The sequence below is a fragment of the Euprymna scolopes genome, chromosome 25, assembly GCF_053919585.1.
Source record: "Euprymna scolopes isolate OS-2025 chromosome 25, ASM5391958v1, whole genome shotgun sequence".
Classification (NCBI taxonomy): Eukaryota; Metazoa; Mollusca; class Cephalopoda; order Sepiida; family Sepiolidae; genus Euprymna; species Euprymna scolopes.
In genome coordinates, this window is record NC_136506.1 from 70,429,055 (window position 1) to 70,456,554 (window position 27,500).

Here is a 27,500-nt window from a genome sequence, read left to right on the forward strand (position 1 = left end):
TTTAACTATAGTTATTTTTCGCAATTACTTTACAAATATGTTAAATGTGTATATATTTTCTCAAACGTAAAAACAAACTTGTGTGGGGGGGGATGATCTATAGAAGTTTAACATCCATAAACGTTTATTATTTTATTATTACTACTTTTTAGTTTTATTTTACTTCAGTCGGAGTTCTCAGAAATCAAGGGGCCTACGACCTGGGGCTAACACTTGAACTCTACATGAGATACATAGATATTCGAATGTTCCATAAAAGTTCTGTATCTCTCAAACCCGGAGTTAATAAAGAAATTGAGAACATAATTTTCCTCTCCCCAATTGATCATTTAAATATGTTGCATTATATCTTCCGTTTTGGTCTCTTGGTCTTACTGGATTCCAGGACAATAATTCATCTGCTTTGGTGGAGTATTCAGCTTTGTGCTTTTACTTGAGGTAACAATGTTCTTTCTTAGAACTGCACGCCTGTGGAACTCTGTTCCGTCTGCCTGCTTCCCACCGGACTACAACTTGGATGTCTTCAAGTCCAATGTTAACAAATTCCTAATGAACCGCCCCCTTAAGTAAACACTTCATCAAATCTCCACACTAACGTAATGTACTTGCAATAACCCTTATCCCTGAGTGGCTCCCGGGCCTTGATAAGTGGTGATCACTGTGTAAAAAAAAATGTACTTTCAATAACCCTTGTCCCTGAGTGGCTCCCGGGCCTTGATAAGTGGTGATCACTGTGTAAAAAAAAAACCATCACTTGGAGCAGGTGCACCATTCCTTGTAAAAGCCAGTGTAGGTTAAGCAGACCGAGGAGATCTTATTGGGGCAGCGAATACTATGTGATTTTGAATATTTAGTCAGGGTTTTCTTGTAGGAAAAAGTATCCTCATGTCAGGTTGTCCTGACAAACTTCTGTACAGAGAGACACTAGCCACTCGAGGATAGTGTCTAGTAGGCATTCAAGTTCTATTTCCTACCAGCAGTGGAAGACTTTATATTAAACAAAATAAAAAAAAAGATAATTAAAGGAATCGTTTTTGGCATCGGAAAATAGACACCAATTTTTCTGATTCTGGTACCACTTCAAATACCCCATAAAGTTCCAATCTTTCCGATTCTCAATTAATCGTCACAACACTAATATATATATATATATATATATATATATATATATATATATATATATATATATATATATATATATCATCCTTTGGGGTAATTGCACCAAATCCAGGGGTAATTGCGGCAACTAAAAAAAAATGCGCACTTTATATGCATGGTTGCCAATAAAGCACTTTTAGCTAGGACACACACTTCTGCAGTAGATAATGATGATGTTGCCAAATTCACTCATTATTTTACAAATAAATCCACATACGAATGAAACGAAAACAACAATCCAACTAATATGTATTAAAGACGCTTGGACTTTTTTTTAAAATAAAAAGTTTGTTTGAGACTCACACTTCTACGGTAGATAATGATGATGATGATGATGTTGACAAATCGACATCATCATCATATATATATATATATATATATATATATATATATATATATATGAAAGGTAAAAAAATGTCCCGGTAAAAATATCACATATAAAAATAGCACATGTAAAAATGGCACATGTAAAAATGGTACATATAAAAATGGTACATATAAAAATGGCACATAAAAAATGGCACATATAAAAATGGCAAGAGAAAAACAAAGTGTGTGAATAATAAGATGGAAATCTTAAAATCAGTTTATCAGAATCATGGTGTGTTATTTATTCATGCAATTAAGGGAACAACGAGAATACTTAAAAGAGCTCTCGGCTTGTTTCAATAAAAAGCAGGGCAATGTTGGCAGCTGGTTTGGCTGCTTCAGACCCAACATTACAATCTTCAAAGGAAGAAAATTAAAAAAAAAAATGAATACCTTTCATCAAAAATGACGAAAAAAAAAATGCCTCACCAGTGTTAGTACTCATTATATATCTAGATACATTACTAAGATAGTCATATAAACTCTTAGCAATTAAATTTTTTTATATATAAATTATTAGATTCTTGTTCAGAATTCCCCCTATATTGAAAAAAAAAAAAAAATAAAGAAATAATGAATGCAATCGGTGATGAAAAAAAAAGTTTCATATTCCAAATATCATATAAATTGATCAAGTGGTTTTATTTTTAAACTAGGAGGCAGCCCGGCCTTGCCTGGTCGTAAAATACGCTTATATATGATATTTTAAAATGAAAAAAAAAAAAAAAAAAAAAAAAAAAAAACAATGCATAAGACTGGGGTTATTTGGGCCATAATTCAGTATGGATGCCATTTAGAAAGAAGCTTTAAAAAAACAAAAAAACGCAAAAAACAAAAAACAAAAAAACAAAAAACAAAAACAAAAAAAAAAAAAAATCGCTCCAGAGCCGGCATGAAGCCCCTTAATGCAAAGCGCTAAAAAATGTTACTTCAAGGTTAAAAACGAGCCAACCATAAGTGTGAAATGGATAATTTACCAACCAGAAAACAGCAATTCTTTCCACTTTATCAGAAACATCGCTCACTGAATGTGAGGACTAAAGGACAAAATAAGGAGAGTGAGAGTTACAAGGCTGCCGAAAAGTAAACCTAATGTGCACTTTTCACTCTCCTTCATAACCAATGATGTTTCCTTGCTTTTATATATGCCACGCACACTGGATAGATAAGGTATTTCATCCATTAGCAGGAAGGCATAGCATTTGAGTACATTCATGCGTTTACAGTAATGGCCCCTAAATCAAATGTTATTTGTATCAAAGTGCCATTATCGATGCATACTTCCGCATTTCACCTAATGTGTTCGAATATTTTGCAGATAATGTTTATAAACCAAGATGAGATAACCTTTGCATTTTGCCGGCATATAACGATTGTAACTCAGAAAACGTGACAAGAAAATACTGAATAGTTATATTGCATTATAACTAGAAACAAAGTGAGCAAATATTTTCGTGCTTGTGTAGAGTGGTGATCTTTTAAGCAAACGCATTTCTGGTGAAAACATTATTACGTACTTTTATATTATTTCTCAATTAGTATTGTTAAGTGTTGGGACATTATGTTGAACAAAGATGGCGACAGTGAATCAAATCGGCGAAGAATCAATGCAGTCACGATTTCGAGTGTTGAGTAATTCTTAGTAACAAAGATGGCGGCGAAGAATCAATGTAGTGTTGAGTAATTCTTAGTAACAAAGATGGCGGCGAAGAATCAATGTAGTGTTGAGTAATTCTTAGTAACAAAGATGATGGCGAAGAATCAATGTAGTCACGATACAGTCGTTTTGAGACAGGTTGACATCGAACTGAATTGAATCCAAAATTCAGTATTTTGTATAATAACGTTCAAAGCTTCTGATTGGTTGGTTGTCATAACCGTGGTTATAAAAACGATCGTCGAAATCATTAGAGCCATACCCTCACCAGTAATCAAAAACATTTTAACAAGTATAAATTCAAATATTTTCGAAAAGTGATCCTGTACAACATGTGCTAGATGTATTTTTAATTAAAAATGATCCACAATTCCGTTCTGTAATTAAAAATAGCTAACCCTTAATTTAAGTCAATTTAAGTAAATGGTTATTTCTCTTGATTGTCATACTTAATTGGTCGCACAACTCTTACACATTAAAACATACAATAAAATTCGATGATTCAAATAAATACGATTTTCACTTGTAATTATTTTTTTTACTGGATCATTTTTCATAATTTTTCGAATTTATACTAAGTTTGACACGACATGTAAGTACATAATAATACACACACAGGCTCCTTCAGTCTTTGACAGACTATGGATACCCATGTAGGGGTGTCTGCGCGTGAAATTTTTGTGGCAAGAGGTGCACAATCTCCAACCACACATCTCCTGAGTCGACATTGTAAAATACCAGTGGCAAGTGAAGTGCATGTACAGGACGACTGGAAACAAATGCCGAGATAGGCGGAGAGCACATACAGCGCCCAGAATTCCCAAATGGTCACCCATCTGACACTAATCAGGCTCAACGTTGCTTAACTTCGGTGATCTGATGAGAACCGGTGTGTCAACGCAATTATGCCATATATAAGTACCTAATGATATTTTCACCTGAAATGTGTTGGTTTAAAAGATCACCAATCTACACAAGCAGCAATATTTTTAATGCTTTTAAAATCTAGGATGGTCATACTCACCTAGTACTTCGTGTTATTGAGTATAGCCTCTCTAAATTTTGAAACAAAATTTTACGGCCATAGATAAATACAGAATAATAGGAAACGTTAAATAAAAACAGCACTTAATGGGAGCTTAAAGAAAGCATACATACGTTAGCCAATAATCAAGTGGAAAATAGTACAACAAGCCAGTACCTATACAAATTTAGATGACCTGTGAAGATTATGTCTGAATGAGAAATTTGAAATTCTAAACTTTTAAGACGCCTCACCCCCAAAATCTGTAGAAGCGACTGTATGCACAGAATAAACGCTACTTTAGGATAACTATACGTAATAAAAATAAAATAAAATAATTAAATAACAAAATAAACTAAAACAGAAAAGGTACTCCAAGCACGCATGTTTTAAAATAAGGTCATTTATTAATTCGACACATTTACTAAAAAAAGGCTTCAATCGTATACAAAACTGAGGGAAAGGAGACGAAGTACTGAATAGTAAGCTAGAGTAAACATTCGATAACACAAAGTCCATGCATTTTAGCCTAACGATTTCAAACAAGGATGAAACACGGAAACCTCTATGTAGTTTAATGCCATTAATATATTTTCATAAATTGCTACCTAACTCTACTCATATAGTGAGCACTGTTGAAGTAAATATTGAAAATCGACACAAAATATTATATCTCATTATAACATTTTACGTTGATATATGAATTATTGTTATTATTATTAATAATAATAACAATAATATTATATATATATATATATATATATATATATATATATTGGCAATAAATGACAAAAAACTATACTCCAAAATTCATTATATTGACCATTTTATTATTTATTCCTTTAATTCAATTGACATTTACAATTTCGTGGCGCAAAATCAATCAATATATATATATATATTATATGTATGCATACATATGCAATATATATATGTATATATATGTAATATATGTATATATATGTAATATATGTATATATATAAATAAAGGCAATAAGTTCTGAAAATATACATGTCAATTAAGCTACACAGAATTTTCTGTGTTTCATCCTATATAAATGTTAATTAAAAAAGTTCAAATGTATTTCTAAAATTAACTTAAACCATTTTTTTTTAAATCGAGCAGTATTAAGTAGAGCTTTATAAATATTTATTATATATATATATATATATATATATATATATATATATATATATTCCTATGAATTCGTTTTTCTTTTGTGTGTATTGCTATTCATATTAAAAACCCTCTTTTCTATTTATTTAAATATTTATTTAAGAAGAAAAATCACAAATTTTACAGAATTTTAGGGTTAAAATTATATAAAACAGGCAACTAATTCTTTTTAAATGTGGCATGAGGCCAGAAAGGGTGTGGGGGGAAGATGGGTGTCGGGGGTCGTCCACTTGTCTATTCCCTATCACTAGTTGCAATCACCACAATACCGCATTCACTCTAGGAGTTGGATCTACTTAAAGCCCCAGATGACAATATGTACAATTTTTTTTTTTTTTTTTTAACAATAAAATTATATACAATGGCTTTTTTTTTTTTTTTTTTTTTTTTTTTGACTTTATATTTACAATGAAATAATGACAAAATGGAAATTGTGATGTGTATGATATATGCGGATGAAATTGTGATGTGTATGATATATGCGGATGATGGGCGGGGATAATGAGAGTCTTAAAAACACCCCAAAATAAAGAAAAATAACAGTAATGAAAAATAAATGAACCAAATAAAACGTTAAACGGTGAATGTGTTAGTACTGACCCACCCTTACCTATTTGATTTTGAAATGCTTCCTGTTTTCCGGTATCGGCCGAAAACAAGGGAGCACTTCCTAAGAGGGAGTGGGCACAGCTACGGACAAAATAAAGGGGGGGGGGGAAAGGGATATTCGGTGACCTCCAAGAAAAATAACATCGGGACGGGTTGGGACTAAAATAAATTAATCAGGACTGGGCTTCTTTGGAGGTATCCTAACACCTAAAAATAAAAATTGGGGACATGGAACTCATTTATACCAACTAGCTAAGGGATTGATCCACTACGGGATTATCTTGATCTGGTCTGGGGGTTGCTTTTACGGTCGGCGTGTGCCATGCCTAGGCAGGGAACACGTACTCAAGCTTGTTTCGTACAAACGCACATAAATTAGCGGTGTGAATCCACCTCCTACTAAACTGTGAGCGAGATAACCTCCTTCTATCGCATCTGATTTTGATTTTAAGTTGGTGTTTAAAATACAAAATCAGATCCCGATGAGAAGGTGGCTCCCCCCCACGCCCTATCTCTATGCGTGAAACCCACACTACCAGTCTAGCTACGGCCAAGGTCGCTAGGAACACCATTCGTTCCTCCCTAGGCCACAAGGGATCTGCGTTGTAGACAACGGATGCTAAATCCAGGATCGTCACCTGATCGGGGACGATGCGAGCCGTGACCTCACTGACATACTCCCAGAATTCACGGAGCTTGGAACAAGTATAAAAAGCATGTTCTACGGTTTCTAAGCTATCTTCGTCGCACCGTGGACAAAAGGGACTAAATACCATACCAATTCTAAACAATATGTCATTGAGGGGTAGAGCGTTTCTAACCAATCGCCAGGTCAGGGAAAATTCGGAATTGTTAAGGTATCCCCGGCCTGGCGCCCAATTCCACAGAGAGCGAACCTCCCCCTCCGACAACTGCAGCCGCTCCCCAAGCGGGTCCGAAGCGGTCCCCACCACTAATCCCCGATATAATGCCCTTCTAGGCTGTGCAAGGTCCAAGGACCCTGGCATCGCTCTAAGCGCATTTCGGCATTCGTTGAAGAATCTTGATTGCCCTCTCGGCCTTCTTTGGCATTCAATTAAATGATTGGGGATAAGGTCGGGAAAAGCTGCACCGACCGCGGGACCCCAATCAGACTCCTCAATCAGAGTTCTACCCAGGAACGCCAACCTTTCGGCATTTTTGTGGCTAGCCAGGTCAGGTATCCCCAGGCCCCCATCTTCAAGACGTTGAGTACAGACCTGTCTACGGACAAGCGGCCATCGCTCATTCCACAACAGTAAGAAGAGCGCACACGTTAAGGCCGCCATGCGGACCGCAGGCAGAGGAAGTACAGCCAATCGGTAAAGGATCAGCGGAAACACATAAGTGGCGCATGCCTCCGCCCTACCTTTAAGGGACAATCCCCTTCGAAGCCAAACCCTGACAGACGCTTCGACCTTGCTCTGTACTTCCGACCAGTTCTTATCTAGACATAGACCGGGTCCAAACCAAACACCCAGAATACGGACCGGGCCATCCGTCCAGACAAATGCGCCAGGCAAAGCATTTGAGCCCCGCCAAGCGGCCAACCTCAGGCCAACGGATTTGCTGAGATTGACTACGGCCCCTGTAACTTGTTCATAACGCTTGAGAGCCTTAATCACCGTAATAATATCAACGACGCTCGAAACAAATACGGTGACATCATCGGCAAACGCGGAAACCCTGGCTCGCGCACCGCCAGGAAGAGCAATTTCGCGCAGGGCCGGTCCAGCCACCCTGGTCCTCACTTTCCTAAGGAATGGTTCCAGTGCGAGGACATACAGCAAGGGCGACAACGGACACCCCTGTCGCACCGACCGAGAAACCGCGAACGGCGCCGACCGCACCCCGTTGACCTGCACAACTGCCGTCAGCCGAGCGTACAAAATGGAAATCCATCTGCAGAAGCCGGATCCAAATCCGGCGGTCTCTAAAACAGCCATCAGGAAACGATGATCCGCCCTATCAAACGCCTTGGACTGATCCAAATTAATCAGCGCGGCTTCAGTGTCGTCTTCTAAATTTTCTATGGCTGTACGTATCAAATGCAAATTATTTTGAATTGATCTTCCGTTCACAGCTAATTCTGATCCGGTTCGACCAAGTCAGCGATAACAATCTGCAAACGATTCGCCAGCACTCGGGCCAGGATTTTTAAATCCGTATTCAGCAACGTGATTGGCCTAAAATCATCTATCCCCCCAACATGTGTATCGTTCTTCTTCAGAAGTGTGACCACTCCTTTGGTAACCTGACTCGGGATAGATCCCGTGTCAAACCAGTGGTTAAACACACCCGTCAGAATTGGAACAAACATGTGCGACATCCTCAAGTAAAGTTCGTAGGGTAGTCCATCCAGTCCTGGTGATCTGTTATAGGCGACCTGCTTCATAGCAGCTATGACCTCACACTCTGTAACCCGACCATCGCAACCAGCCGCTCGGGCCGCCTCCAGGCGGGGCGAGCCAGCCAAATAGTTGCCAAACTCCTGGACGCGGAGCCTGGACAGCTGCGCAAAGAGATCTTCAAAGTGCACTTGAAACCGCTCGCAAATCCCCCGAGCCGACACTAAGGAGTCCCCTTCCGGGCTCTGAATTTTACGAATGTAGTTATCCGATTTGCGCCCGAGCGAATAGACTCGTTCGGCTTTGTCAACATTCACAGCTTCGTTGGGCATCTTTTTAATTCTAGCCCTAACTACCTGGCCCTGATATCGCTCGCTAGCCAAACGACTCAGATCCGCCTTAGCTAACCCTATTTCTAGGGAATCCCCCCCAGCCACCGCCCGGGATAGTCTATCCTCTAGACGCTTCTCTGCCTTGGCCCTATCTAGCGCGAGGCGTTGGCCATATTTGACAGAGAAGTCTCTAATGCTAGATTTGGCGTTTACCCACCACTTACTCCCGGTAACCGCCCCCACTAATCCCTTCTGTATGTGTTTAGTTAGCCTTTCCCGAAAGTCACCTATCTCCAGTAGGGAGGTATTTAACTTCCAGTACCCAGCTAACTTGGGGTTGCTATCTAAGTCTAACCTGGCCACAAGTAGTTTGTGGTCAGAGTGGCCTAACCAGTGGAACGTGGGACAAGATATGTATTCTATGTTGCCTCTTCTAACTAACAACCGATCCAAGTAAGTACTTGAAGCGGAAGGCCTGCTAGAGAGCCACGTCCACGTCTCCCGCCCCGGGTGATCCACCTGATACCTGTCTACCAGATCGCATCTAGCCATCAGGTCCGACAGACTGGTTTCACACCCATCCGTCCCGCTAGACCCGCCCACCTTATCTGCCCTGGGGTCAAGGATGGCATTCCAATCACCCACTAGTATTAACCGTTCCGAACCCCCAAGAAACACCTCCAACCGCCGGAAAAAGGAAACCCGCTCCCATACGCAATTGGGCGCATACACCACGACGACTCGAAACGCTCTATTTGCCACGGCAACATCGGCCACGATCAGTCTACCATCAGCATCCGCGTGAACAACGCTAACCGTTGCAGAAAGGGTGCGCCTAACTAACAAAGAAACCCCCCTACTTTGACTTTCACCGTATGTTGAAAAGACATCATAATGCCCCTCCAGCACCCGATGATCGTCAACGCAATCGTAGTGAGTCTCCTGTAACGCAGCCACATCTATATTCATCGACATGAGGTTCCTCAGTACCCTAGCGGCTTTGCTTCGGCACCTCATGCCCCTAACGTTCAAACTACACAAGCTCAAGGACGTGGCCATTGTGTCTAGATATCCGCAACCACCGACCTAAAGTCTTTGCTAGAAAGGGTGCCGCAGGACTGGGCGAGGTTGCCCGAAAGCAACTCGGACGTTACTCGTCCGTCTCGCGCAATACCTCCGACATCCAGGGGAAACGTTAATTTAAGGGCCCTATACAAACAAGGGTGGACGCAAATAGGAACCCTACCTTCGCATCTCGGCGCCAGCTGATCGAGGGAGTCATGCCTCTCTTCCACCAACTTTAAATCTGGAATCGCCCCCCTGGCGTCGTCGATCATATTCCACATGGCCTTCGTGCGTCCAGTTTTTGTATGGCGCACAAAGGTCATGACTAGGGGGGCGTCTGGGAAGTTTTTAGGGTTGGTAACACTTTTCCCGTCGATTATTTTCATTTCTCTAAGCGGCTTAATCAGGCCCCTATGGCGCTGCGTTATATACGTGTCAGCGTGAAGGGGGTCTACTTCGCAAATCCGGTCTCCAGGAAGGTAGGGGAGCTTTTTCGTCTTTTCACTCCTTACAGGAGATACAGAGGCGGCTCTTCTACCGCTGTTGGTTTTTGTCGCCGGCTTCTCCCGGGACAACGAGCGGGCACCGGTTGGGGGGGTATCGAAAAGGGATGGGGATTTTGGTTCAGCCGATGAGGTTAGGGTAGGGGTTTTGGGTGGCTGCACCGTAGAGACAGTCTTCTCTACATTCATAGGGGACGGGGAACGGGACCCTGCCTCCTTGTTTTTTCTCGCCTTCTTTTTAGTTTCCTTTTTCGGCACTTGGTACTCTACCACCGTAGCCGTTTCCTTATCGTGCTCCCCTTCTGAGTCAGACGAGGAGACCGGATGCATTCAGTTCTGGCCGCTAACAACTTCTTTAATGGTAACGTTGGTGGAAGAGACCGTTGACGACACTGTGGGAATCGGCTGACCTTGTACCTCAGGGGGCTGCTCTCTTGTGGAGGGGGTCTTGGTGGTTCTGCCATTCTTCTTTACCATTGTAGTCCAGCCATCCGACGTTGTTGCTTCTTTGCCCCCTCCGGTTAGCTTCTCAGGGGCTGCTGGTACCACTGCCGCCGGCTTTGCTACTACTACTACTGTCTGTGGGTTTCTTTTCGGACATTCCCGTGCCATATGGCCCTGCTGTTGACAATTCCAACAGTGGGGCCTGCGACCTTCTACTATAATGCTCATCGACCATATGTCGCACCTGAGCATGGGGGGAATGTTTTGTAATCCTTCCTTGTCAACACGCATTTTTAGGTTGTAGTCCCCTAGCATAAGGTTACGGGGACCACGGACAGGAATGACGGACTCTACGTCACCATATTGACTCATAAAGGCCCCTAATTGCTCAGGGCCGAGAATACAGGGGACTCCCAAAATAGACACGTTCGTCCGCGTCTTACTTAAATATTCCGGCTTAAGTCGAATATGTCGCCACGTGTGTTCCGATTTGAATATATTGGCGGCATCTTCCTCTTTGGGCAGTAGTAAATCCCACACTGCATAGCTTCTACGGCAGATATAGGTTGCGGGGATATTTAATTCCCCCAGAATTTTCGCCATGTCGTCTTTCGGCACACCGGTTAGCGCTCGTTTCTTTGTGTCTATGGAGACTAACGATATTATTCTCTTTGAGAGTTCTTTCATAGTTTTCGGTTCTACTCTAATAACATTACCGTCGGTCAAATCCTTATATTTTGTATCGAATAACCGGCGGTAATCCCCGGGAGTTAGTTGCAACTGGGGGCCCCAATCTTTGACCACTGCCGCCGCGGCCGTCTGCGGTGTTGATATTATCGTCTGTGACACTGTTAACAGCGGTGATTTCTGTCCCGGGGCAATAATAGAACCGGACGAGTCTATTGTTTGTGAACTCCCTGGCAACGTCGGCCACTCTCCCGGCTTCTCCCTTGGGGACGACGGTTTAGGGGTCAGTGCCGGTTCTTTTGTGGCTGTGGCACTAGCTGCCCCATTCTCTCTTTCAGTCTGAGCAGCCCCCTTTCTTTCTCGTTGACGCGACTTTCTCGCTTGTCGTAGTAGCAGTTCTTGTCTGTTGCATTCATCAGCGCTACTGTCGCTGCTACTAAATTCTATGTCGGCTTGCCTCGCGGCGTTCAACTGTTCGTCTAGAAGCGTTAACATGTTAATGGCCTCTTCCCTGTCGTCCGGCAACCCGTTCGAAAACATCTTTCTGACTCGGTGTTCCTCAATATTGAGATATCTCCAGAGGTTGCTGGTTTAATTCCCGACCCTAGGGGGTCCGTTCTCCCATGGGCGGGAGGGCTGACAGTTAAAGCCCTCTTCCTCGGGTGATTCCACCGAGTCGGAACACCTCTTTCAGCTGGCCTAAATCTACTGCTACTACTATTACTGCCGGGAACAGCAGTACGACTAGTTACGTGAGAGTCGTTGCCTAACGCAAACGATTCACCTAGATTAGCGGTGCGGGGGACAACACCGAGTTTTGTGCGGGGGTCAACACTAATCCATCCTAGTGGTCTGTCTACTGGGCCTGAACCGGCGGGCGTGTCGGGGACACGAACGCCAGAAACCGGGTTAGGCGGGGGGTCGGAACTCGGACCACGTGGCGGTAGAATTTTTTTTCCCAGGCCTAATCCGGTGCTCAGAGGTGGCCGAAGCCCCCTCTGGGAACCGGACCCCGGGCTAGGCATGTCTGCACTACTGGAGCCCGGCCCAGTTACCCTCCTCCTCTGCGTCTTCTTCCCGGTTGGCCTGGCTGAAGTTTCCGTTGGATATGACTTCGAACAACCACCTCAGACGCAGACCGGTCGAGTCGGAAAAAGAGACAACCTGAAATAATTCGTAAACAAGACAGTTAATAGCCTCGCGGGGAGGCAGAAAAATAAAAACAAGGCTCACCCGCCCAACAGGGACCGGCAGCCGGTCTTTGGACAGCAGCAAAACGAAAACACAGCCGAACTCAACGCTTTTTTCTATTTATTTGAAAAGAAGATACAATTTTCTTATATATGGGTTGTGGAATTGCATTCACTAATAAAAGATCTAGCTAATTTGCATATTCTTTTAAACATTCATTTAAATTAATTCCCTATTAGTTTTTCGGTTTTCTTATGGGATGATGATCTTTAGTTAATTATTACGTGTAATTACATTCATGCAGATTTCTACGTAATGATTTCCCTACGTAATAACTTCGTCAATTTTTAGTCTACAGACTCGAAATTTGGTATACAGGATACTGAGATTTGGGAAAATCTATGTAATCGGTTTTCGGCCAGAAATTTGGCTGTTAAGGGGTCACAGTTCAACGATTTGACCTTTGAGAACTCTGCCAAACTCCTCCGACAATTTTGGATCTACACACTTGTAATTTGAGATATAGGTTCCATGGACATGGATCTAACTTAATAACTTGATTTGAACCCAAATTAATAAATTTTAAGGGGTCATAATAGGGGTCAAAGTTTTAAAAAAATTGGCCATTTTTTTTTTTGCTCAAAATACACCTCCAACCACCCGGGCAACGCCGGGCTGAAATGCTAGTCTATATATCTATAAAAGGGTACGTGTGTATGTGTGTGTGTATGTGTGTGTGTGTGTGTGTGTGTGTGTTTGTACATTTCCCTACGCAATAACTTTATCAATTTTCAGTCTACAGACTCGAAATTTAATATACAGGGTACTGAGATTTGGGAAAATCTTTCTGATCGGTTTTCGGAGATCTCTACCAAACTCCTCCGACAATTTTGGGTCTAAACACTTGAAATTTTAGATATAAGTTTCTTGGTCATGGATCTAAATTAATAACTTGATTTGAGCCCAAAACAATAAATGTTAAGAGGTCATAATAGGGGTCAAAGTTAAAAAAAAAATGACCTCTGCGGTAATACCAAATTACTCAGACACTTTCTGGTCTAAACATTTGAAATTTTACATAAAGAGTATTCAGAGAGAGGGCAAGCTTTTTAATCGGTTTGGGTGGAAAATTTGAGCTACCAATATATAAATTTATGTATATATGTTTACCTGTCTGTCTATAACTTTCGACAGAGGGGACGGATTTTTACAAGATCAGTATCATTTTGAAGTTCGATCCTTCCAGACGAAAAATACCGAAAAATTGGCTAAAAACATTAATTTATTCACCCTCAACTTGGCACTTTTCTACAGGGGGGGGTCGCTTTTTTCGCCGATATTTTCGAAAGTCATCCCCTCTTTTCGATTGTCTAGCCTTAATTTAAACCTTTCCGGTTTGGCGGTGGTCGTAACAGCAAAGATGTCACGTTTTTCTCCCGTTCTTTTCCGCCTTCGTGGTACGGGTTTGAGCCTGCCTTCCTATTACCACTTTTTTTTTTTTTTTGCTCAACACACACCTCCAAACACCCGGGAAATGCTAGTTCCTTAAAAAGTCAAACGATAGAAGATTTATTTTTTCTTTAAAAGAGATATTTATTTAATTTTAAAGACATGCTAGCTTTCGCTTGTATGATAACTTTCTCAAACGCTTTTTCTTTTCAAAAATCATTTCCCCCTTTTCTTGGAGATGTAGAAATCTCTCTCTGGGCTATAAGTCCACTGGGTGTTAAATGGACAGTTTTAAGTCTTTTTCAAATGCAACGCCTTGCTCACGTGACACTGTATTAATATAAGCTAGCACTTAAAAAATATATGAATGAATATTACCATTTCTTAAAAAGCATGAACTCACTATTTGTTTGTTTGTAAACAAACTAGCAGCTTAAGCACTGTAAAAGCAATGGGCGAATGTTTATTTAACAGACATTTTGATGAGATGTTTACGATCTACGATCCATGGTCCAATAGTTAGAACTGCAGACTATCAACGCGATGGTTGTAGGTTCAATCCACGGTTAGGAAAAGGTGCTAATCTAGACGCACCGAGGAGTTGTGATACAACAAAACAGTACTATATGTATATATATATATATATATATATATATATATATATATATATATATATATATATGTATACACATATAGTACTGTTCAACTATATATATATATATATATATATATATATATATATATATATATATATATATATATATATATATATACTAGATTACCCGTGACCTGTTGTTATATTAGCTATGGAATTAATGCATCATCCTGACACTTGTGACGTAAAGAAAATAGTCTTTTTTTTTGACATGACAGAAACATTTCTATGAAAGTATATTAAAATGAAAAATCACGGACGGATCACTCAAACATGAAAAAAAAAATCCTCCCTATTTGTGTAAACTTACCTATTTTTCCGAATAATCGCTCAAAAATCGAAAATTAAACATGATTTTCCTACGAATCGAACGCCGTCGAAAATCACTTAGCAGCGAAAACGAACATGAACTTACCGATGAGAAATATAAGAATGAAAAACCCACATTAGAATCCTTCAACCAGGTTATAGAAACTTAAAATCTAAAAAAAAAAATAAATAAATAAATAAATAATAAAACCTGCAGCAAAAAAATAAAACCTAAATAAATAAAATAAAATAAAACTAATATTGAAGCAGATTAGTCAATGTGTCAACAAATTCACCGTTCTCAAACAACTATTTTGTATCTAGAAATGTAAACAAAAAATAAAAAAGAAGGAAGGAATGAAGGAAACGGGACGGATAGAGAGTAGTAGTAGTAGTAGTAGTAGTAGTAGTAGTCTTGGCTTTACTACAATTGTTCTTATGTTTGTCAACGGGTTAATGGTGTTTAGTTGTAAGAAAATAGGGGCAGTATAGTTGTAATAAAGAATAGTTGCAAAACACCCCCACTCTTCCCATGTTAAATAATAATTTCGAAATAATAACGTTAATATTTCAATGCGCAGGTCAAAATCTGCAAAAGAAGCGATTTGTGTTTATTTGTTTACGTTGTTATGGGTTAATGTTTATACGCGCATGCGCAACCGGATGTTGTAAACCGGAAAAGTGGGTTACATTGCTCGTTACAAAGTCATTTAAGTTTTATAATTATATATATATATATATATATATATATATATATATATATATATATATATATATATATATATATATATATATATAACATGTTCCCCGTTTCATCCGAGATCATCAACCTACCACCAGAAAATCTCAACTGATAGAATCGTCCATCGGCCAACACTTGATCGATAAAAAGGAGTGCGATTTTGTTTTCTCTCCGGAGTGCTTTTCTGTTTTGTACCGAGGACGTACAAAGTTCCACCTGTCTGTCCTCGAAGCACTTGCCATCATTGCCAGCCCCCCTACTTTGTGCAAGCAGAGAAACCTCCGGCTTCAATTAGAATTATTTGGGTAGTTAGGTTGTTTTTTTTAACCTCCTCTCCGCTCTTACTCCATACCACTACCAAATATTCTAAAAAATAATAATTTTCAGACTTATGACCCTTGAAAATGTTAGTCTGAACGAAAAGCGCTTCGGGTATATTTTAACGATCTTGTTTTAAATCGACTTATTTATTTTATTGAATTGTACATGTGTTACATGTAACTTGCCCCATTTTTTTTTCCTTTTCCTCACCCCGTTTTCCATCTTATTTTAGTTGATTGAATTTACGCGATGGTTCACTTCTAAAATTTTGCCAATCGAATAAAGATATATATATATATATATATATATATATATATATATAGTGTGTGTATATAATTCCTTAGTCAGTTTTTAGTTTTTAACAAAAAAATGACACACACACACACACACACACACACACACACACACACACACACACACACACACACACACACATATATATATATATATATATACGAAGCTAATTGTTTTGAATGAATTTTACATCGTTTTTTTTCTTTGTTTTTTTTTTTTTTACTTAAAACTAAATTTAACCTATGTAAAGGGACATTCTGATATTTTTGCCATAGCATCGTAATGGTTGTTTTCGACGTTAAAACTTCTAATTCCCTCAGGTTCCTTGGTTTCCTTCTTTTCACGTTCGCCTTCATCACAGCCCACAAGTTTTCCATTAGATTCAAGTTCGCACTTTGACGTGGCCACTTGAGGACGTTTATTTCATTATCCAAAAGCCATTTCTTCACCGATTTCGCCGTATGTTTTGGATCATTGTCCTGTTGGAAGACCCAGTTGGTTCCAAGACTAAGGGCTTTTGCAGAAGGTTTCAGATTTTCAGTCAATATTTTAATGTATTGATCTTGCCTCATGATGCCATCTACAGTGATAAGTTTTCCAGTGCCATTGGCCGAAAAGTAACCCCAAAACATACGGTTTCCTCCACCATACTTAACCGTAGGGACTGTATTCTTTGGGTTGAAGGCTTCTCCTTTCTTCTGCCATACTAATGACACATCTCTGCTGCCAAAAAGTTCAATTTTAGTAACATCTGACCATAAAACTGAACCCCCAAAAGTTGAATCCTTGTCAATAAACTCCCGTGCAAACTCTAAGCGGACTTTAACATGTTTCTTGGTCGGTACTCCTGAATCCTGTGTGACTTCAGTGCCCTCCTCAAGGTCGAAACAGAAATTTCAATACCTCGATCGCTCAATTGTTGGACTACTTTCTTATCAGTAGTTTTCAGGTCCTTTTACACTTCTCGAATGACTTGTCGTAAAGTTCTGGGAGAAAGTTTCTTTTTACGGCCTCGACACGTCAAGTTTTTAATCGTATTGGAAACACCATACTTTTTGATAATGTTTCTCACTCTTGACACAGGAACTTCAAAACGCTTAGAAATGGATTTGTATCCACTACTTTTCATGTGCGTATATACTATTTTCTGTGTAACATCGAAATTGTGTTCCTTAATTTTAGCCATCTTTGCAGTCCGGTGTTATTGATAAAGTGACTAATGCACGTTATTTATTGAAGGCTTTGGAACGTTCTAAAAGATGATGCAATACCCAAATCATAATAAACAAGTATTATTTTGCATAAAATATCGTGAATTCTATGATAAAAATCATTGATGCCAGTAAATTTAAATTTTTCTGTTTTTGTTATCATTAATAATATTTATTTTGAATATTTTATAATAAACTAAAAGTGTTTCAGGAGACCTGTAGATGGTCGATATGAATGTTCATAAACACGTTAATAAAAATAATTAGTGAAAAAATGTTTTTTCTCCAAAACACTCAAAAATTGAAAGGGTGCCAATAATTTCGGCTTTAACTATATATATATATATATATATATATATATATATATATATATATATATATATATATATATATATATATATATATGTATGTGTATATATATGTATATATATATATATATATAATATATATATATATAATGATTGCAACGTCTTGTCAAACGAGTGCCACTCCCTCAGATATTAGCCCAAAAATGACTTCCATTGCCACAGGACCATTTTAATAGACAAATGACTGAGGGAGTATCTATACACAGATGATGTTACAGTTTAGCTTTGTACGACAGCTAAGTCTCTCTCTCGGTTCAAAATGTTGAGATCCAGCAACACGTAAGAGCAAGATAACCAGCAACAAGTTCAACTGCAGACCAGCTTAATGCGGGTACTGGTCTCCCGCTTTATGGTTTTTTACATCAGAGATTTGCTTCTCCTAGAAAGGTTGCCTTCACCACGGCTTACGAGAGCCCTCTCCACCCCAACACACACATACATACACACAAACACACACGGTGCTAGTTGGCCGTTGACCTGGAAAAAAGGGTTCATTCGCTCTTTGGAAGGTCTTGTTTTTAATCCTTCAAGGAGACTAGTCACCCTCCTCACCAAACAAGTCTGGTGGGGGAACCAGTTTAGTCACTGGTGACCCGACCATGACGCAGGTAGTACTGGGTTACATGGTACCAGTAGCATATGACATGACCTGACATATATATATATATATATATATATATATATATATATATATATATATATATATATATATATATTTTGTTTGGTTTTGAAATGTCGTTACTTTCAATGTATACCGTTTTCGTGTAACGAGTCTAGATTGTTATTTTAAAACCAGTCACCGTTAATTTTGAGTTAAGCTCAATGTGTCTATTTGATAGGGGCAGAGCATATATAGTGCAAAATTTTGTTGAAAATTCAAAGACTCACGTTTTCTTTTTTATAACCTTCGTTTATTTCCTGGATTTTTTCCATTACAGCTGTTTCATTGATGAGTTGGCAATTTTACGATTTATGTTTCCGTAAAAATATCCTGTCCCCACCAACTTCTTCAGATGTTTATCCATTATATTTTTACAACAAAAGGAATAGTTTCCTTTTACTCGAATACGATGTCCAGCATGGAAAAAAACCTTTTGTTGTAAAAATCTAATGGATAAACATCTGAAGAAGTTGGTGGGGACAGGATATTTTTATGGAAACATAAATCGTAAAATTGCCAACTCATCAATGAAACAGCTGTAATGGAAAAAATCCCAGAAATAAACGAAGGTTATAAAAAAGAAAACGTGAGTCTTTGAATTTTCAACAAAATTTTGCACTATGTATATATATATATATATATATATATATATATATATATATATATATATATGTGTGTGTGTGTGTGTGTGTGTGTATGTGCGTGCGTGTGTGTGTGTGTGTGTGTGTGTGTGTGTCTTCATTTCCTACGGGCCACAGTTTCCACACAAAATATCCAAAATGATTTAAACAAATTCTTTTTATTTATTCTACCGCCACCCCCTCACAGTAGATATGGATTTCATGTATTTTCTCTCATTCCACTATTTGTGAGTGAAGTACACAATTCTTTCTTTAAAATGTCATGAGGTGAAAAATCAAAACTTTGGGAGTTGCTTTGTTAAATGTCAGTGAGCGTGAATTGAGTAAAACTATTTTCCAACGTTGGAAGATTCCGCTATTCCCGAGATTTAAATCAAATTAAAATTCAAACACAAAATTTTTGTTTGAAAGAATAGTTCAAAAGAATGCAGAAATGTCAGCCATAAATTATATCTTAACATATATTTCAATTGTTGTGGCCTTCGAGGGCTGATAGCAAATAAGACAATAAGAGGGTAGAGTTTACAAGAGTATGCATTTGCAGAAAGTAGAGAAGTGATGTGTTGGCAGATACTTCTTCTGGATGAAACACCTACAGCCCTTTACTTGGCACTTGCTGAGAGCAAAGTGTAGCATCTGTTCCGGCAGATGCTGCACTTAAGATAATTTGTACCAGTCAATGGAGGGGAAACCCTCTATACTGGGACAATTATTATTTTTGGTAACCAGAGTGCCCCCTTTTTGCCTACTTTTAGGGGAGCTGGTTTTTACCTCACATTAAAAACGGCCTTGTGCCTAATTTGCTCAGTGGGGGAGCAAATAAATACCATCTGTTCCGGCAGATACTGCAAGCTATGACTAGTTATGACTAGTTATGACTAGCAAAGACCAGATGTGGGGGCAGCCCCACATGCCTGACCTTTAACCAGCTCCCATTTCCCACCTCTCGGGAGCTGGTCCCCTTTTTCCCTTCCCCCTCCCTTCACTCCTCACATTAAAAATTGGCCTTGTGCCTAATTTGCTCGGTGGGGGAGCAAATAAATACCATCTGTTCCGGCAGATGCTGCACTTAAGATAATTTGTACCAGTCAATGGAGGGGAAACCCTCTATACTGGGACAATTATTATTTTTGGTAACCAGAGTGCCCCCTTTTTGCCTACTTTTAGGGGAGCTGGTTTTTACCTCACATTAAAAACGGCCTTGTGCCTAATTTGCTCAGTGGGGGAGCAAATAAATACCATCTGTTCCGGCAGATACTGCAAGCTATGACTAGCTATGACTAGCTATGACTAGCAAAGACCAGATGTGGGGGCAACCCCACATGCCTGACCTTTAACCAGCTCCCATTTCCCACCTCTCGGGAGCTGGTCCCCTTTTTCCCTTCCCCCTCCCTTCACTCCTCACATTAAAAATTGGCCTTGTGCCTAATTTGCTCGGTGGGGGAGCAAATAAATACCATCTGTTCCGGCAGATACTGCAAGCTATGACTAGCTATGACTAGCAAAGACCAGATGTGGGGGCAACCCCACATGCCTGACCATTAACCAGCTCCCATTTCCCACCTCTCGGGAGCTGGTCCCCTTTTTCCCTTCCCCCTCCCTTCACTCCTCACATTAAAAACCGGCCTTGTGCCTAATTTGCTCGGTGGGGGAGCAAATAAATACCATCTGTTCCGGCAGATACTGCAAGCAAAGACCATATGTGGGGGCGACCTCACATATAAGACCTTGGTCAATGTAGGGGCAACCCTTCATACCAATTGTCACTATCCAGCTCCCCTACTCCCCGGGGAGCTGGTCCCCATTTCCCCATCACTCCTCACATTAAAAATCGGCCTTGTGTCTAATTTGCTCAGTGGGGGAGCAAATAAATACCATCTGTTCCGGCAGATACTGCTAGCAAAGACCATATGTGGGGGCAACTCCACATATAAGACCTTGGTCAATGTAGGGGTAACCCTTCATACCAATTGTCACTATCCAGCTCCCCTACTCCCCGGGGAGTTGGTCCCCATTTCCCCTTCACTCCTCACTTTAAAAATCGGCCTTGTGCCTAATTTGCTCGGTGGGGGAGCAAATAAATGCCATCTGTTCCGGCAGATACTGCAAGCTATGACTAGCTATGACTAGCAAAGACCAGATATGGGGGCAACCCCACATGCCTGACCATTAACCAGCTCCCATTTCCCACCTCTCGGGAGCTGGTCCCCTTTTTCCCTTCCCCTCCCTTCACTCCTCACATTAAAAATTGGCCTTGTGCCTAATTTGCTCGGTGGGGGAGCAAATAAACACCATCTGTTCCGGCAGATACTGCTAGCAAAGACCATATGTGTGGGCAACCTCACATATAAGACCTTGGTCAATGTAGGGGCAACCCTTCATACCAATTGTCACTATCCAACTCCCCTACTCCCCGGGGAGTTGGTTCCCATTTCCCCTTCACTCCTCACATTAAAAATCGGCCTTGTGCCTAATTTGCTCGGTGGGGGAGCAAATAAATACCATCTGTTCCGGCAGATGCTGCACTTTGTGGCAATTGGTTGTTGGTACATGTAGGGGCAACCCTATATGTACCATCCCCTTCCCCTCCCCCTTCACCTCACATAAAAACCGACCTTGTGTCATATTTTGTTTACGTGGGGAAGCAAATAAATACCAACTTCTTCTGGATTGATAATTGCGATTATCTGTTACCACCATTATGGATTCGGGAAGAATCCTTGTAGTAATGCAATAGGATATATAACCATAAAAATAATAATAATATCAATGTAAGATAATAAAAAGCTAAAAAATCCTATGAAAGTCAAAATTTGTATGAGAAATTACTTTATTAAACGATTAATTATTTTGATTAAATAATTAATTATTTTGAGGAACGTATTAGTAATTTTGATTAACCAATTTATTATTTTGATTAACTAATGCATTATTTTGATTAACCAATTAATTATTTTAATGAACTAAGTAATTATTTTGATTAACCAATTAATTATTTTAATTAACTAAGTAATCGTTTGTATTAACCAATTAATTATTCATATTAACTAATTAATTATTTTGATTAAATAATTAATTATTTTCATTAACTAATTAATTATTTTAATTAATTAATTAATTATTTTGATTAACTAATAAATTATTCCGATTAACCAATTAATTATTTTAATTTACTAATTAATTATTCTGATTAACCAATTATTTCGATTAATAAATTAATTATTTTAATGAATGAATTAATTAATTATTTGATTAACTAATAAATTATTCCGATTAACCTATTAATTATTTTAAGTTACTAATAAATTATTCTGATTAACCAATATTTAGATTAACTGATTAATAATTTGTATTAACTAATTGATTAATTTGATTATCTAATGCATTATATTGATTAACCAGTTAATTAATTTTATTAACTAATTAATAATTTTTATTAATCAATTAATTAATTTAGTAAACTGATTAATTATTTAATTAAGTAATCAATTATTTTGATTAACTAATTAATTATTTAAATGTTTTCTAATCATAGATACCTTTCCCACTCATTATGCACAATCTTAACTCGTAAAAAAACAAAAACACTTTTACAAAATGGCCGATCAATATTTGATGGAAGTATGTGGCCACAAAAACAATGAAGAGATTTATTTTTAAACTTTGTTACTGATGTGGCCTCAATGGCCAAAAAGAAACATCTAAACAATATGATATAAATGCGGGTGTACCTCAGGGGTCTATCCTTGAACCTTTATTATTCCTATTATTCATATGTGACCTCCCTGATAAAATTGTTTCTGCGATGGGTATATTTGCTGATGGCACCACTCTCTATACAGACACGAAAGGAAAACAAGTGAACACATACATAAGGAAATGGCAGAAACACTAGAGGATGACCTCTAATCTGTATTGGAATGAGGACAAAAATGGATGGTCATATTCAATGCTGCCAAGACTAAGCTTGTTTACTTTAATAATTACAAGAAACCTTCTCAACCACAAATAGCTATGACTAAAGATATATTACCTGAAAATACTTCTTTCAAACTCCTTGGCTTAACGTTCACAGGGAACATAAGCTGGAACAGATACATTGAGAGCATTGCCAAGGCCGCTGCAAAGAAGGTGGGATCTCTGTATCATACTAGAAAGCTACTTAAGCCTGAAAGTATCCTGTATCTCTACAAGGCCACCATTTGCCTATGTATGGATTACTGTTGTCACATTTGGGCTGGTGCATCTGCTACTAGTATCTCGCTCCTGGACAGGGCTCAAAAGAGAGTCACCAACCTGATAGGTCCTAAACTGTCATCAAAGCTTCAACCTCTGTCCCATTAACGAAATGCTGTATCCCTCTGCTTGTTTTACAAGTATTTTAATGGTGAATGCTCTAACAAACTACAAGCCCTTGCACCCCCTCGATGTAAGTACTCCCGACAAACCCAACAAGCAACAAAATCCCACCCTTACACATTAGAGATCCCTAGATGTAAGAAAGCCTTCTACTAGTTTCTTTCCCAAAGCTGCTAGACTTTGGAACTCTCTTCCGGGTTCCTGCTTTCCTAGCTGTACTGACATGCAGAAGTTCAAGTGTAATGTGAACAGACATCTTGCTGCTCAACTACCTACATAGTATCCTGCAACTTATGCTCCCTACATTAATGTGGCACTGTGCCTTGTTTGGGGTGAAAATGGAATTTAAAAAAAAAAGACCACAGGGAGGTAGGTAATAAGAATATATATTTGCAGAAATTACAGAAGTAATGTGTTGTCCGAGATTGCTTCTGGATTGGTCATAGCGACTGTTTGTTAGCACCATTATCATAGGGTAAATCGTCATAACATAAAATAATGTCAATAGCTTTATAGTATTTGCATTATTTGGATTACTGCTCTCACCTTGGATGTTATGCTCACATTTTTTTTTTTTGCCGATGTAACCTCTAACCTTCTTCCGGTGTATCTTGCTGCACTTGGGAATCTTTATATCAAACCTAGGAATCTATACGAAACTTCAATCTGAACTGTTTATTTTATCCAAGAGGAGAGGGTAGATTATTTTCTCCGTCAACCTTAAAAATATGGAAAATGTCTTGCAGTAACTAGTAGCGTAAATGAGAAGGAAATACCTGTTGTAACACTAGATTTTTATGTTCATGTCGAAAAGTTTAACGAGAAGGAAGTGGAGAACTTTGCTTTAACTGTTAAATGTTGTTTTTTGTAAAACATCCTGTTGTCACATTTGGGCTGGTGCATCTGTTACTAGTCTCTCGCTCCTGGACAGGGCTCAAAAGAGAGTCACCAACCTGATAGGTCCTAAACTGTCATCAAAGCTTCAACCTCTGTCCCATTAACGAAATGCTGTATCCCTCTGCTTCTTTTACAAGTATTTTAATGGTGAATGCTCTGACAAACTACAAAAAACACCCGTCTAGCTGAATCCACTGTCAAAAACTTTCCCCACTCTTTATCTATGCCTAAATCAAAACGTAGATTCCATGAACAAAGCTTCTTTCTTAGAACTGCACGCCTGTGGAACTCTGTTCCGTCTGCCTGCTTCCCTCCTGACTACAACTTGGATGTCTTCAAGTCAATGTAAACAAATTCCTGAGAACCGCCCCCTTAAGTAGACACTTTAAATATCCACACTAACGTACTGTACTTACAATAACCCTTATCCGTGAGTGGCTTCCGGGCCTTGATAAGTGGTGACCACCTTGTAAAAAAAAAACAAAATGTGGATGTATTTCGACCATCCTGGTGTCACTTTTCACTGAGCAACCTACTCATGTGTCAATGTTAGAGGCGAATAGCGGTTTCTGTCACCAAAAACGACTAGCAATCTCTTATGATTAAAAAAGTACCTGATCATATGAGACGTCGACTTTGGAAAATGTCATCATATCATATGAATCCAAAGATTTAATAGTTGGCATTGGTTTCCCAGATATTTTTATAGTCAGAAATCTTTCTAGAAAGACATTGGGTACTTACAAGAGGGACCATGTGAAGGTTGCTAACATCCAAAGTGAAAGTGATTTGGTGGAACAAACTGGATTTGAACTTGGAACCTCTAGGATGTCAGTTTGTGTCATTAACCTCCGCCCGTCCATCATCTCACAACCTTAGAAAAGAGCGCCATTTTTTATATTGTTAATTCTTATTATATTTTATGTGCTAGTTTTTAATGAACAAAATCTCACAAAGAGGCTAACTTTACTTTATATATTTGAGTGTTAGTATGAAACAATCAAAATATAGGATTCTTATTTTTATGTTCTTATTTTTCTTATCAGGTACAATGTCTGTATAATGGCATATGGACAGACGGGAAGTGGAAAGACGCACACGATGCTAGGAAGCCATAAGAATGAAAATTACAATTTAAGTCATGAAGCCCAGCCGAACGAAGGAGTTATACCTCGAGCCATGAGGGAACTGTTTAGGTAAGAACATCTCAAACATTTTATACTCTTTTTCACCCCAAACAAGACATATTGCCACTTGGAATGTAAGGACCTACTATTTGGGACCATGTCTAACACGGACTGTGGAAAGTTGAGCAGTGAGAGGTCTGTTTCCATTATATTCAAACTCCTCCGGTTTAGTAAAGTAAGAGAAGTAGGAAGCGGGAAAGGAATTCCAAAGTCTACCACTCCTGGAGAATAAATCATTAGAGTAGAAAGGTTTCTGGCATCTAGAGACTTCAACAGTAAAGGGGTGAGATTTTGTTGTTTGTGGGGTTAGACGGGAGTATGTACTTCAAGAAGGTGTAATTACTATGAGTCCATCAGAGCACAATTAATTCAAGTGCTTGTAATACAGGCACAGAAATGTAACATTATGGTGATAGGACAGAGGAAGAAGTTTGGTAGACAGTGCAGGACCTATTAGGTTGGACACTTTTTATGGACCTTGTCTAAGAGTAAGAGACTAGGGATGAGGCAGGTATGGGCAAATGGATTTTGTAATGATATAGATTACTCTCTGGTGTGAGTAATTTTTCTAGCATGGTAGAAGGAATCCACATATTTTTTAAATTTAATTACAAGATAGAGGTAATAAACTTAAATGAAATATCATGAATTTGTGTCACACTTTTTTGCGTACGACATTTATTAAAACAATTGAAATTATGAACAACAAGCAACGTATATTATACAAAATAATTGACAATTATGAATAATAAGAAACGTACATTATACAAAACAATTGACAATTATGAACGACAAGCAACGTACATTATACAAAACAATTGACAATTATGAACGACAAGCAACGTACATTATACAAAACAATTGACAATTATGAACGACAAGCAACGTACATTATACAAAACAATTGACAATTATGAACGACAAGCAACGTACATTATACAAAACAATTGACATTTATGAACGACAAGCAACGTACATTATACAAAACAATTGACATTTATGAACGACAAGCAACGCACATAATACAAAACAATTATGAACGACAAGCAACGTACATTATACAAAACACTTGATAATTATGAACGATAACCAACGTATAGTATACAAAACAATTGACAATTATGAACGACAAGCAAGTACATTATACGAAACAATTGAAAATTATGAACGACAAGCAACGTATATTATACAAAACAATTGACAATTATGAACGACAAGAACGTACATTATACAAAACAATTGACAATTATGAACGACAAGCAACGTTCATTATACAAAACAATTGACAATTATGAACGACAAGCAACGTACATTATACAAAACAATTGACAATTATGGACGATAAGCAACGTACATTATACAAAACAGTTGGCAATTATGGACGATAAGCAACGTACATTATACAAAACAATTGACAATTATGAACGACAAGCAGTACATTATACAAAACAATTGACAATTATGAACGACAAGCAACGTACATTATACAAAACAGTTGACATTTATGAACGACAAGCAACGCACATAATACAAAACAATTATGAACGACAAGCAACGTACATTATACAAAACACTTGATAATTATGAACGATAACCAACGTATAGTATACAAAACAATTGACAATTATGAACGACAAGCAAGTACATTATACGAAACAATTGAAAATTATGAACGACAAGCAACGTATATTATACAAAACAATTGACAATTATGAACGACAAGAACGTACATTATACAAAACAATTGACAATTATGAACGACAAGCAACGTTCATTATACAAAACAATTGACAATTATGAACGACAAGCAACGTACATTATACA

At 38.5% G+C, this 27,500-nt stretch overlaps 1 protein-coding gene and 1 pseudogene across 1 annotated transcript in view; one reads left to right on the top strand and one right to left on the bottom strand.

Annotated features, from left to right (window-relative positions):
- LOC145247429 (kinesin-like protein KIF25) overlaps positions 1 to 27,500 on the top strand; it is a 446,897-nt gene that overhangs the window by 309,217 nt on the left and 110,180 nt on the right. Inside the window, exon 9 of the mRNA XM_080109187.1 lies at positions 25,536 to 25,685. Coding sequence (XP_079965313.1) covers positions 25,536 to 25,685 — 150 coding nt within the window. The remainder of the gene's footprint in view (positions 1 to 25,535; positions 25,686 to 27,500) is intronic.
- Positions 3,984 to 4,100, bottom strand: LOC145247734 (5S ribosomal RNA; annotated as a pseudogene).